The sequence below is a fragment of the Gorilla gorilla genome, chromosome 20, assembly GCF_029281585.2.
Source record: "Gorilla gorilla gorilla isolate KB3781 chromosome 20, NHGRI_mGorGor1-v2.1_pri, whole genome shotgun sequence".
NCBI classification, from domain to species: Eukaryota; Metazoa; Chordata; class Mammalia; order Primates; family Hominidae; genus Gorilla; species Gorilla gorilla.
The window spans coordinates 56,802,717-56,814,137 of record NC_073244.2 but is presented as its reverse complement, the minus strand read 5'-3'; the positions used below and the strand labels follow the sequence as shown (position 1 = coordinate 56,814,137).

Here is an 11,421-nt window from a genome sequence, read left to right as displayed (position 1 = left end):
ATTAGAAGGCTCTATGGGGAATCTGAGACCCAGAGAGACACTAAGCCCAGTGTCACTCACCCAAAGCATGGGCCCTTTCCAACTATGGCTTTGAATTAGTCATGCTCAGATCTCAAACACGAGGTCCACGCTGGGGAGGAATGCAGCCAAACGAAATGTCTGAAAGTTGAATTTAGCCCAACGGTCTCCAGTTTTGAGATCTCCCGTGCAGCTCATCACATCTACCTATATTCTGCTTCTCACTGGCCTCCTTCTGTCCAGTCTGACTTCATCCCTCTGTAGCTGCTGCCAGTCCCATACTTTCTCAAGAACCTGCCATGGCTCCCCATTTCTCCTAGAAAGCTTTTCTGTTATTTGCAACTCAAGGCCACACTGAAATGCATACCATTTGCTGGAGGCTCACCTTTCCAGTTCTTTCCCCATTACTCCTCTGATTCTTTCACACCTGACACCCTCCAATTCCCACCTCAATGTCTTTGACCAAGCTGTTTCCCTCTCCAATCTGTGAGTCTGAGCATCCCCATGAAGTCTTCAGGGATAGGCCTTTTGGAGAACTCAGTCCCAGGAAGGAACAGGAAAGAGGCGTGGTAGAGCAATTGGTGGAGGGAGAAGAGTTAATAGAAGTCAAGCAGTATCTGAACATGCATTGGGTGTTGGACACGTCAATCACCTCCACCCAGTCAAACAGGCCAATGTCTACGTTAACAAGGACACAGTCGGTGGGCCCCAAAAGACAAACGTTTTAGGGGAAAAAAAAAAAAAAGTGAGGTGGGAGTAAATGGAAGAACCGACAAAGCCCTCAGGAACCTAAGGTGCTTTTTCAAACCTCAAGAGTCACAGAGATTAAGGGCCCTTGTAGTTCAATCTGCCCTCTGTTTTACAGAGGGGAAATTGAGGCCTAGGGATGTCCCCAAAAGTTCCCAGGGAGATTACTAGAAGGAAGGTTAGGAGAGATTCTAAACATTAAGGTATGCAGAACCTGTGAGATGCTGTGATGTTCTTTACTGTACTGTCCCCAGTTGAAGATCCCAGCTCCACACCCAGAGGCTACATAGACCACACATGCCAGTGGGGACCTTCTGAGCCAGCCAAAGCCACAGTCCAGACACCTGTTACCAGGTCCTGCCCACTTTGCCTCACAGGACTCTCTTAAATCTATCTGTGCTCTCCCCATCTGTCCAGCCCCGACCTCTTTCCTGATCTTCTGACCTGTCAACTTCCCTCCCTTCCACCCTGCACATAGCACAAACCCGCCCATCTCTACCCTGCCTATAACCTTGCCATGGCTCCCCCAGTGCCCTTGGAAGAAAGCCCAGGCCCCTGTCCATCACCTTCAAGGCCCTACTGACGCCCCTAGCCCCATACCTCACAGCAATTCTACACTTACCAAGTCACATGCCATTTGTTGAGGACCTGTCCTCTCTCTTGCTCCCTGGCCCTTGTACGTGCCATTTGCTGTGCCTAAAACGCACTCCTATCCATGTCTAGCTGGCTCCTTCTCCTCCAGGAAGCCCTCCCTGGCTGAGGCAGGCATCACCTCTGGACTCCCCTATACCAGCCCTGCCCAGTCGCTGCCTGAGGACACATCTGCCTCCTCCATTGGACTGTGAGCTCTATTAGGGCAGTGTTGGGGCTGTCTTGATTACCACTGTCTCCCCAGCACAGAGGATGCTCTCAGGAATTGACCAAGCCTCTTACCTGAAGTTCCCTGAACTTCCATGGCTCCCCAGTGCCATGGGGAGAAAGTCCAGCTTATTCATTTTGGCCCCAAAGGTGCTGTGTTGAATAAGCTCCGCCCTTCTGTACTGCACAGACTTCAACCACTATAATCTGTCCAGCTCCCATGCCTTTTCTCCTGCTCATGACACTTGACCTTCCTTTGACGAACCCCTACTAACTGCAGCTCTGAGTCTGGCCACTCTAGAGTCACAGTGATTGGTTTAGAGAAAATCACATGGCCCATTTGGGCCAATGAGAGTCTGCCCTGGGACTTTTGCTGGGAAACTGACAATGAGGGTCTTTCTGCTGCAGAAAGCTGGAGGGATAGAAACTTCTAACTGCTGAAGTCATCTGTGCCATCAGGAAAGGAGCACTTACTTGATAAAAATTACTAGAATTCAACTTACACTGAAAAAATAGATGCAATGGCCTGATGCCTGGATCAAACCTACCTGAAGCCAGGTGCCCCTGGACTATTAAGTAACATAAACCAACAAATACCTTTTTGCTTAAGCAGCGTAGATGGATTATTAGTCCTAATACAGCATTTCTCTTGCTGATTCTCCATCCATGCCCAACACAGCAGCCACACTGAAATTACCCAGTTCTCTGAAGATATACCACATACTCCCACTTCTGGGCTTTTGCCCAGGGCAAACTCAATGCCTAACTAACTCTTACTCATCCTTCAACACCCCATTCCAGCATTAATTCCTCTAGAGCATCTTCCCCAATGACCCCACCCTGCCCACTTTCTCTTCTGGGCTCCCCAAGACAATGGTTTGTCCAGTGTCTGTGTCAGAATCCCTGTCTCCCACAGACAGAGCTTCATGTCTCTGTGTCCAGCACTGGGCCTGGCATGGAGTAGGCATGGGTCAATGATTGTTTATTGAATAAATTTACTACTGGAGCAAGAAGTGGCTTAGAGTCCAGTGTAACATGGTGGCTGGGAGTGTGAGTGGATGAATGGGGGGCCCGATATAGGAACTGGGGCCTCGGGGATGAGGCCGAGTTCCATCCTGCCTTCTTCCACGACCATCCTTACCTTCCCACCCCCACCGCTCCCATTCTGCAGATGAGAAAACCGAGGCTCCGAAAGGAAAAACCACTGCCTGGATTCCCACGCCTCTTCTTTAACTCATTTGCAGGTGAGGGCAGGGAAGGAAAATTCTAGGGTCAGCATTGGGGAGGGGGGACTCTCCTAAATTTATTGGGCAACAGGCTGCAGGTGAGGGGGCTGACAGGAGGAGGGTCGGGGTGTAATAACTTAAAAACCGTAGGTGACAGCGGCAGCTCCTCAAGAGACCTTTGCAGAGGGGAGGGTGTGGGGTATTTACAAGGATTTGTACAAAGTGCCCCGCGCCAGCCTGGGGCAGGAAGGGGGGGTTTGAGTGTGAGGGGAGGGGAGGGGAAGGAATCTGCCTCTCTGACCCCCACTCCCAGTCCCCCAGATTCTCCAGTCTTTAGGCTCAGCAGCTCTCCCTAACCCCTGCCCAAGGCCTAATTTTGAGCTGTTGGGAGGAATGGAAGATTTCCTCAGTTTCCCTCCCTGCCCCTGCCCTGTCCCCAAAGTCTCCTCAGGTGCCCTCTTGGTAGGGCGAGGGAGGACAGGACTGGCTGGAGGCTCCAGGAAGGTGCCAGCTCCCCCCGCTGAGCCCCCTCATCCTTCTTCTGTGCTGAGCGGCCCCAGAGAACAGCAGAGGGGACAATCTTTGCCCCCAAATATAATTCAGGGAAACTGAGGTGATGATAAAGGGAGAATCCCCTCCCTGGCCCCTTCCCCTCCTGTAGAAGTGAAGGGGACAAGGGAGAGGAAGAGTAAGGGCCCTGGGACCGTGGTGGCTCAGAGCTCGAGGTCGTTGGAGATGCGGGTGACGAGGGTGCGGAAGGCCAGGGCGGTGCCCGCCACACGGCGGAAGAGAACTCCCCGCAAGCCTGGCCGGGGCAGCTGGCAGACCTCCACTTCGAAGTGGGACAGGGGCTCGGGCCCGCCCGCACCCCCGTGCAGGCAGGCCAGCAGGAACGGCTGTGGCTGGCGGCAGCGGCAGCGGGCGGCTGCTGTGGCCTGGCGCAGAGCTGCCATCAGAGCCTCAGGAGGGCGCGAGCTGGTCAGCTTCACACTCCAGGGGAATCGGAGCAGCCGGGGGGCGGTTTCCGTTTGATCCCAAGGTAGATGGCAACTGAGGCGAGAAGATGTCAGGGGTCAGAGATGGGAGCGAAGAGGAATGTGGTGGAGGGCTAAAGGGACAACTCTTCCCAATTCGGGACAGATTCCTAGCCATCCCCTCAAAAAACATCTTCCCCTGTTACCCCAGCGACAGTTTCAACTGGATACAGAGCTGCCCAGCTAGAGACCACACTTTCCAGCCTCCCTTGCAACCAGGTGTGACCTTGTCTGTAAATTCTGGGACATGAGCAGAAGTGAGGTGTGCCATCCACATCAGTTCCTTCAAAGAACCTGCATGTGCCAGGCTCTCCTGTCCCACATCTCCCAGGAGCTGGACTTAGCAGTAGCACAGGCCAGCCTCAACTGTGAAGATGACAAGGGCTCCAGGGAATCGGGATGCAAGAACCTGGGGACCTGAATGACTGCATAGATCAGAGTGGCCTTACCAGCCTGGCTTGGCCACATGGTTTGAATGTTTGGATGAGAAATTTCTTTTTTCTTTTCCTTTTTTTTTTTTTTTGAGACGGCGTTTTGCTCTTGTTACCCAGGCTGGAGTGCAATGGAACGATCTCGGCTCACCACAACCTCCGCCTCCTGGGTTGAAGCGATTCTCCTGCCATAGCCTCCTGAGTAGTTGGGATTACAGGCACGCGCCACCACGCCTGGCCCCAGCTAATTTTTGTATTTTTAGTAGAAACGGTTTCACCGTGTCAGCCAGGATGGTCTCGATCTCCTGACCTCGTGATCTGCCCGCCTCGGCCTCCCAAAGTGCTGGAATTACAGGTGTGAGCCACTGCGCCCAGCCTTTTTTTTTTTTTTTTTTTTTTGAGACAGAGTTTCGCTCTTGTCGCCCAGGCTGGAGGGCAATGACACAATCTTGGCCCACTGCAACCTCTGCTTCCCGGGTTCAAGCAATTCTCCTGCCTCAGCTTCCCAAGTAGCTAGGAGAACAGGCACCAAGGCCAGCTAAATTTTGTATTTTTAGTAGAGACGGAGTCTCACCATGTTGGGCAGGCAGGTCTTAAACTCCCGGCCTCAGGTGATCCACCTGCCTTGGCCTCCCAAAGTGCCGGGATTACAGGCGCGAGCCACAGTGCCCGGCCACTTTTTAGTTTTCCTGAGACAGGGTCTTGCAATGCAGTGGTGCAATCACAGCTCACTGCAGCCTCGACCTCCTGGGCTCAAGTGATCCTCCTGCCTTGGCCTCCTGAGTTGTTGGAATTACAGGCATAAACCACTGTGCTCGGCCTCTGGGGGCTTTTTGATTGTCACATGTCTTAGGATGGGAGCACTGCTGGCACTGACTAGGTTGGGGATGGGGTAGGTCAGGGATGATAAACATTCTCCAATGTGCAAGAGGGCCCTGCACAACAAAGAAACGTCCCGCCTGAAGTACGAGAGTGCTGCTCTAGATGAGCATCCCAGGGCTAGCCTCCCTTGTTCCGGTGGGGCCGCCCCTCAGCTTGGGTGAGCAGGACTCAGCTCTGCCAATGAGAGCATTCTACTTCCCGGCCACTGTGCTTGGGTCAAGGGTGACCACATGACCAGGTCTGACCAACCAGAGTACTTCTCCTCTCTGGCTGCAGGCATTGGTTTAGGAATGAGCATGTGACCAAGTCCCAACCAATGAGAGTCAGCCCTGGCAGTTTGTTGCAGCTGCTGGGAAGGCTCCGGTTTCCACTTGGGTCTCTAAACCGGGAACTCAGACAAAACCAGGGCTTGGCAAACTCCAGTGCTGTCTGCTTTTGTAAATAAAGTTTCATTGGAACACTGCCATACCCATTTGTTTTGTGTTGAATATGACTGCTTTTGCACTACAATGGCACAACTGAACAGGCGTGACACAGGATGCCTGGCCCTCAAAGCCTAAAATCTTTATGATCTGGGTCTGTACAGATGTTTGCCTCCTGCTGGCCCTGAGCTGCCAGCAAACATTGTGCCATGATTGGATGAGAGGCAAAAGGAGGTGGGGGCATTGACCAGAAGGGGAGTTGAGTTGTGGATGGGATGAGGCTTTTTTTTTTTTTTTTTTTTTTTTTCAGACGGAGTTTCACTTTTGCTACCAAGGCTGGAGTGCGATGGCACAATCCCAGCTCACCGCAACCTCTGCCTCCCGGGTTCAAGCGATTCTCCTGCCTCAGCCTCCCGAGTAGTTGGGATTACAGGCATGCGCCACTACGCCCGGCTAATTTTTGTATTTTTAGTAAAGACGGGGTTTCTCCATCTTAGGCTGGTCTCGAACTCCCGACCTCAGGTGATCCGCCTCCCTTGGACTCCCAAAGTGCTGGGATTACAGGCGTGAGCCATGGCACCCAGCCGGAGGCTGAAGTTTAAGATGGTCAAGGGAAGGTGCTTGGGGTGGGGTGGGAATGAGAGGAGCTGGCAGAGAAGGCAGGGGCCACAGGGCATTTCAGGAAGTTGGCCTTGCAGGATGAGACTGGGGCCCCATCTAATGCTCTGGGGTAAGTGTCGGGAGGTGCTGAGGCAGAAGAGGGGAAGTGGCAGTCAGGGGTAGGCCCAAGCACTCACCTTGTGACCTCAGGTCCCCCGATTCTCTCAGGTTCGTCTGCGACCCTAGGGGAGGGGAGGGGGAGAGTGTCTAATCTGGACATAGGGAACCCACCTCCCCCAACCCACTGCCTCTGGGACTCCAAGCAGCCCCTGCCTCAACCCCAGTCCCTCCGGGCTGGCGAAGGCCTGGAGTCAGGATTTGATCTCCTTGTCCATCCCCATAACGGGGCTCATTCTGAAATGGTTAGTGCAGGTCACAGGAAAGATACTGAAGAATGTGGAAGATGAAAGGGAGGGGAGTGGGCAGAGACACACCCTTACATAGAGAAGTGGCCACAGAGAGAAAGAGAGAGACACACGCACGTGTGCACACACACACTCCCTCGCTCACATATACATTCATGCTTTGCTCAAACAACACCTCCTTCGTGAGGCCTGCCCTTTTTTCTTTCTTTTTTTGAGACAGAGTCTCACTCTGTCATGCAGGAGTGGCATGATCTCAGCTCGCTGCAGCCTCAACCTCCCAGGCTCAAGCAATCTTCCTGCCTTGGCCCCTGAAGTAGCTGGGACTACAGGCGCGTGCCACATCTGCTTTTTGTTTTTTGTTTTGTTTTGTAGAGATGGGGCTTTGCCACATTGCCCAGGCTGGTCTCAAACTCCTGGACTCAAGCGATCTGTCCAAAGTGCTGGGATTACTGGCCTGAGCCACCCCATCCAGAGGCCTGCCCATTTAATGCTGCACCCCATCCCTTCCCCACACCCCTTATTCCCCTCCCTGTTCAATTTTTTTTTTTTTTCTTAGAGACAGGGTCTCCCTCTGTTGCCAAGACTGATGATCATAGTTCACAGCAGCCTTGACCTCCTGGGTTCAAGTGATCCTCCTGCCTCAGCCTCCCAAGTCCATGGGAATACAGGTGCAGTCACCACGCCTGGCCAATTTATTTACTTTTTTGTAGAGATAGGATCTTGCTGCATTGTCCAGGCTGGTCTTGAACTTCTAGGCTCAAGTGATCCCCTCGCCTCAGCCTCCCAAAGTGCTGTGATTACAAGCATAAGCCACCAAATTTGGCTCCTACTGTATTTTTCTTCTTAGTTACTTCGCACTACCTAGCAGTTTATATAAGTATATTTTACTTTGTTTTTTGTCTAGATCCCTTAGTAGAATGTTGGGTCTGCCAGGGCAGGAGTTTTGTACATTTTGCTCACCCTCTACTACAGGGCCTAGGACAGTGCCAGGCACACAGTAGGGGCTCAATGAATAATAGCCATTAATAACTAATACACATGTAAAGCACTTTCCAAGGCAATGTTCTACGCTCAGTCCATACATCACTTCATTTAGTCCTCACAATAACCCTAGGAGACAGGTATTGTTATTACTATACCCATTTTACAGAAGAGGAAAACGAGGCCCAGAGACCTTGAGTGACTTGCTCAAGGTCACTTGGCAGAGCTGCCATTTGAACCCCCGAGTCTGGTTCCATAGGCTGTGCTTCTGTGAGTAAATGAACAACCAGACCCCACGTACAGACCCTCACATCCACAGAGCCCCCTCCCAATGCCCGCACACACAGGTCAGACATGCAGACAGGGAGGCAGAGCCAGCGAGAACAGGGCATGGACAGGACTTACTGATCTTGGATCCCTGGGGCAGAGAGGCGCCCGAAACACAGCGGTTAGAGTTCTGCCGTTTAGAGGGATCGAGGGTAACCCTGCAGTGTGAGGAGGGAGGTGCGGGGTGACAGGGGAGGAGGAAAGGAGGAGGAGGAGGAAAGGAGGAGGAGGAGGAAAGGAGGAGGAGGAGGAAAGGAGGAGGAGGAGGAGGAGGAGGAGGAGGAAATGTTGGGGTACAGGAGACAGAGCAGAGTAGAAGACAGGTTAGGTCCCATCGGCCCCCCGCCCCGCCCTGCCCCTGCCATCCCCGCGGAGCTCACCTTCGGGTCAGTTTGGAGGTCAGCTTGGTGAAGAGGTTGGTGGTGGGGCGGGGCCGCCCGGCGGGCAGGGGTGCGGCCTCATGGGCCAGTGTGGGAGAGGCAGGGGGCCCATTCTGCACACCCCCACCACCCCCACCCACTGCCCGCCGGTCCCGGACCTGGCCACCATGGAAGGTGCTGCGGATGGTGGAACCGCGTGCCAGGCGGCTCCGCTCCCCTGATGGGGGTGCCAGGCTGTGACTGGAGGGGGAGGCAGGGGGCACCCGTGGGGTGCCTGAGCTGTGGGCAGAGACAGACAAGTCAGGGTGGGGGACTGAGGCAGGCCAGGGCCCCAATCCCTTTGATTCTTCACATTCCTGTCCTGAGACCAGGGACTGCAACCAGCCTGGAACTCAGAGACAGGGCTGCAACGTACAGTTGTGCAGGCTGTGCACTATACAATCCTAGCATTATTTTACTGACTCTCTCCTCTCCTATTACCCCTCCTTCAAACTGTCCCTTCTTCAAACTCTACCCCCTCCAAATCATCTCCTATCACAACTCTCCTCTCTCTAAACGCAGCAACTGAATAGATGCACAGACATTTTTGGGTGACTTCCTTGCTATTTGCCGAAACCTCAGGAACCAAATCAACTTGGCAAACACTTTGCTATCTGAACTCTCATCATCTAAAATCAGGAAAGGGATAGATGTAAAGGTCAAGGATACCTGCATTCACTATGGTAATCTGGGCAGTGGGGGTTCCACGGTCCCAGGACCCTCCTCCAGCCCCTCGGACCCTCCTAGTTGACAACAGGGGCCAGACCTCCATCTCCTGAGTTCAATTCTCCTGCCTCACCCTCCTGAGTAGCTGGGATTACAAGCGTGTGCCAACATGCCTGGCTAATTTTTTTTTTTTTTTTTTTGAGACAGAGTCTCACTCTGTCACCTAGGCTGAAGGGCCATGGGGCGATCTTGGCTACTGCAACCTCTGCCTCCTGGGTTCAAGTGATTCTCCTGCCTCAGCCTCCTGAGTAGCTGGGACTATAGGCATGCAGCACCACGCCTGGGTAATTTATGTATTTTCAGGAGAGATGGGGTTTCACCATGTTGGCCAGGCTGGTCTCAAACTCCTCACCTCAGGTGATCCACTGGCCTTGGCCTCCCAAAGTGCTGGGATTCCAGGTGTGAGCCACTGCACCCAGCCCAGACCTCCAATTTCTATCCTCCCAGGGACTCCAGGCCCAGCCTGGATCTCAGAGAAGAATCGTGATTGCGGCAGAGGCTGTTACTTCTCCCTTAGAATCCATCCTCCCTGTTTCGCTCTTGGTAACCAAACCCCTAAGAGTATGAGCACTGCACATGGCCACCCAGCCAGAGACTACATTTCCCAGACTCTCTTGCAGCTAGGGATGGTCATGTGACCATGCTCCGGCCAATGGGATATAAGCAGAAGTGCTCTGTACCATCTCTGGGTGACGCCTTTACAAAGAGTTGCTGCTTGTCCCCTACTCTTTCCCCACTTCTTGCTGATTGGGAAATGATGGCTGCTGGTGCAGCGGCCTCACTCCCAGAGCTGGAAACTCATGTTGGGCCTGGAAGAACTTACCTGGGTCCTTGGAGGACCCTCCGGACTAAACCTCCCTTTTATTTAAATTACTCTACCCTGGGATCTCTTTGTTTTTATTACAGCAGCTGAGTCTATACTTTTTATTTTTTGTTGTTTTTAAATTTTTTTTTTAATTTTTGATTTTTTTTGTCTGAGTCTGTAATTTAACTGTTCCACTGTCTCTTGAGCAGAACTGGAAGGCCATGTATTACGGTGATTACAAATAAGATTCTGGAGTCAGTCTGGAATCTGCTTCTTGACTTACCAGCTCTGTGGCCTCGGACAAGTTACTTAACCTCTCTGTGCCTTATGTCCTCAGCTGTAAAATGGAGATATTAGGATCTACCTCACAGAGTTGTTAGGGGCACTGAGCCAGGCAATAGACATAGAAGCCTGGCATGTAGCTGCTGCTTCATGAATGTTCACTATTGTTATTTGATAACCACCAAAAAAAAGCACTCTCAGTCACTGAATGAAGGCCTCCTAAGCATCAGACCCAGTGCCAGGTACAGGACACACCTGATCTCTACTGCATCTCTATAATGGGGCCTGGAAGTGGACAGCATCAGCCCTATTTTTTTTTTTTTTTTTTTTTTTTGAGACGGATTCTCGCTGTGTGGCCCAGGCTGGAGTACAGTGGTGCAATCCCAGCTCACTGCAACCTCTGCCTCCCAGGTTCAAGCGATTCTGCTGCCTCATTCGGCCTTCTGAGTAGATGGGATTACATGCACATGACACCATTCCTGGCTAATTTTTGTATTTTTAGTAGAGACAGGGTTTCACCATGTTGGCCAGGCTTGTCTCGAACTCCTGACCTCAGGTGATCTGCCCACCTCGGCCTCGCAAAGTGCTAGGATTACAGGTGTGAGCCACCACGCCCAGCCAGCATCAAGCCCATTTTACCAAGGAGGAAACAGAGGCACAGAGATTTACCCAGTCATTCTGCTAGCAGTGTGAGCACAGAGGTAAGATTCGAACTCAGAACTGAGTATTCAGAGAATCGTGACTCTTTTTTTTTGAGATGGAGTCTCACTCTGTTGCCCAGGCTGGAGTGCAGTGGCGTGATCTCGGCTCACTGCAAACTCCGCCTTCCGGGTTCACGCCATTGTCCTGCCTCTGCCTCCCGAGTAGCTGGGACTACAGGTGCCCGCCACTGCACCCAGCTAATTTTTTTTTTTTTTTGGTATTTTTAGTAGAGACAGGGTTTCACCATGTTAGCCAGGATGGTCTCGATCTCCTGACTTCTTGATCCACCCGCCTCAGCCTCCCAAAGTGCTGGTATTACAGGCGTAAGCCACCGCGCCTGGACAGATTTGTGACTGTTAACTACTCCATTCCTCTGCCCACACCCAGTGGGAACACCTGCACCCACTAATCAGGTGCATCCCAGAGTGTGCCCTGGTGTTGGCCATCAACCTGCCCTACAGCCCTGATGGGCGGCAGTGTCCTCATCCTGGAGCTGGCCCCATTCTAGCTGGCCTTGACCTGTGATGTGAACCAAT

The 11,421-nt window shown here is 52.6% G+C and overlaps 1 protein-coding gene across 3 annotated transcripts in view; it reads right to left on the bottom strand.

The window, feature by feature from the left end:
* Window positions 1-2,588: 2,588 nt before the first annotated feature.
* The window catches only part of MARK4 (microtubule affinity regulating kinase 4), a 52,464-nt gene continuing 43,631 nt past the window's right edge, over window positions 2,589-11,421 (bottom strand). For 2 of the 3 annotated variants that reach the window (XM_055369724.2, XM_055369726.2), the window contains 3 exons: window positions 8,332-8,610; window positions 6,416-6,460; window positions 2,589-3,899 (listed from right to left, as the gene is read on the bottom strand). In XM_055369724.2, the coding sequence (XP_055225699.1) occupies window positions 3,563-3,899; window positions 6,416-6,460; window positions 8,332-8,610 (661 nt within the window). In that variant the 3' untranslated portion in view covers window positions 2,589-3,562. Of the gene's footprint in view, window positions 3,900-6,415; window positions 6,461-8,029; window positions 8,110-8,331; window positions 8,611-11,421 lie in introns of all 3 variants that reach the window. The other variant, XM_055369725.2, reaches the window with a different exon arrangement.